Below are 1,251 nucleotides of genomic sequence, written 5' to 3'. Positions count from 1 at the left end.
ATATATATATATATATATATATATATATACACACACAGTATATATCTTATATTGAATATTATTATAACATATAAAATGGATCTGTATAGAAGCTTACCTGGGCTAATCTAGATTGCCGTGCCTCTTTCTGCTGATAGTATGCTGAAATGATGCAGTTCCGTCTGCAAATGTCCAAAAATTATAATATTTCAAAGTTCAATCCACTGTTCTCTTAGCAGTCATTACAACTACATGTCAATTGAGCTATAATTGTGGAGCTGATTGGTGCTCTAGGGAAGGTGCATTAAAATAGTTAAAATAAAATTATTATTAATATTATTATTATTATTATAGTTATTATTATTATTATTATTATTAAATTAACTGCTTACATTATCATATTAAATATAAGCCAATAAATAAATATTAATAATAATAATAATTCAATATCAATTGTAATAAATTATTCTTAACAACAATAATAAAAATAATAATGGTAGAAAGATGAATAAGAATGCTTATTTAAGGTTTTCTCATTGTATTATAGACCCTGTTGGGAACAGTGTTGGGGGTAACTCATTACAAGTAATGCGAGTTACGTAATCAGATTACTTTTTTCAAGTAACTAGTAAAGTAATGCATTACTTTTTTAATTTACAAGAAAATATCTGAGTTACTTTTTCAAAAAAGTAATGCCAGTATTGACTGACAAGTCTCCTGTCCTCATATTGGGAGAAATCGGAAGTGCAGAGGAGTTGTGTGCGCTGTGTGAACATGATGCTACTGTAGTTCTAGACTAAATGTGAATGTGCATTAATTTATCCCACTCACAAAAAAACAGATTTAGTATTAATCAAAATGAATTAAAACTCAGAATATGACGCAAACCTGCAATAATTAAATATGTTAAATAACACAAATGTATCTAATCCCATTTTATTAACTGATGTCTTTTCTGCTGACCTTTGATGATCCAGTTCAACCATACTAATAAGCAAAAATGACTTTAGATAAACTAACAGTTGTGCTTCGTTTTTTTATTGCTGAAGAGGGTTTCTTCTCCTGCGTTCTACTGTACAGACGTGAATTTACTTTTGCTTCAGCCTGAGGTTTATTCATTACACTTTTTGGTGTGAAAGGGCTTTTATATTTGCTATAAATAGAACTTCTTATAGTAAAAACAATCAAGCCCTGCTTATTTTAAAAAAGTAACGTGAAAGTAACGCAAAAGTAATATAACGCATTACTTTCCATAAAAAGTAACTAAGTAAC

The 1,251-nt window shown here is 28.5% G+C and overlaps 1 protein-coding gene across 1 annotated transcript in view; it reads right to left on the bottom strand.

Annotated features, from left to right (window-relative positions):
- LOC107591720 (protein phosphatase 1A-like) overlaps nucleotides 1-1,251 on the bottom strand; it is a 7,710-nt gene that overhangs the window by 1,693 nt on the left and 4,766 nt on the right. The window contains exon 5 of the mRNA XM_016280955.1: nucleotides 98-161. Within this exon, the coding sequence (XP_016136441.1) occupies nucleotides 98-161 (64 nt within the window). The remainder of the gene's footprint in view (nucleotides 1-97; nucleotides 162-1,251) is intronic.

The sequence above is a fragment of the Sinocyclocheilus grahami genome, unplaced genomic scaffold, assembly GCF_001515645.1.
Source record: "Sinocyclocheilus grahami isolate Dianchi unplaced genomic scaffold, SAMN03320097.WGS_v1.1 scaffold145.1, whole genome shotgun sequence".
Lineage (NCBI taxonomy): Eukaryota > Metazoa > Chordata > Actinopteri > Cypriniformes > Cyprinidae > Sinocyclocheilus > Sinocyclocheilus grahami.
Note: the sequence above shows the minus strand (reverse complement) of the source record. Positions and strands in the feature narration are given on the sequence as shown.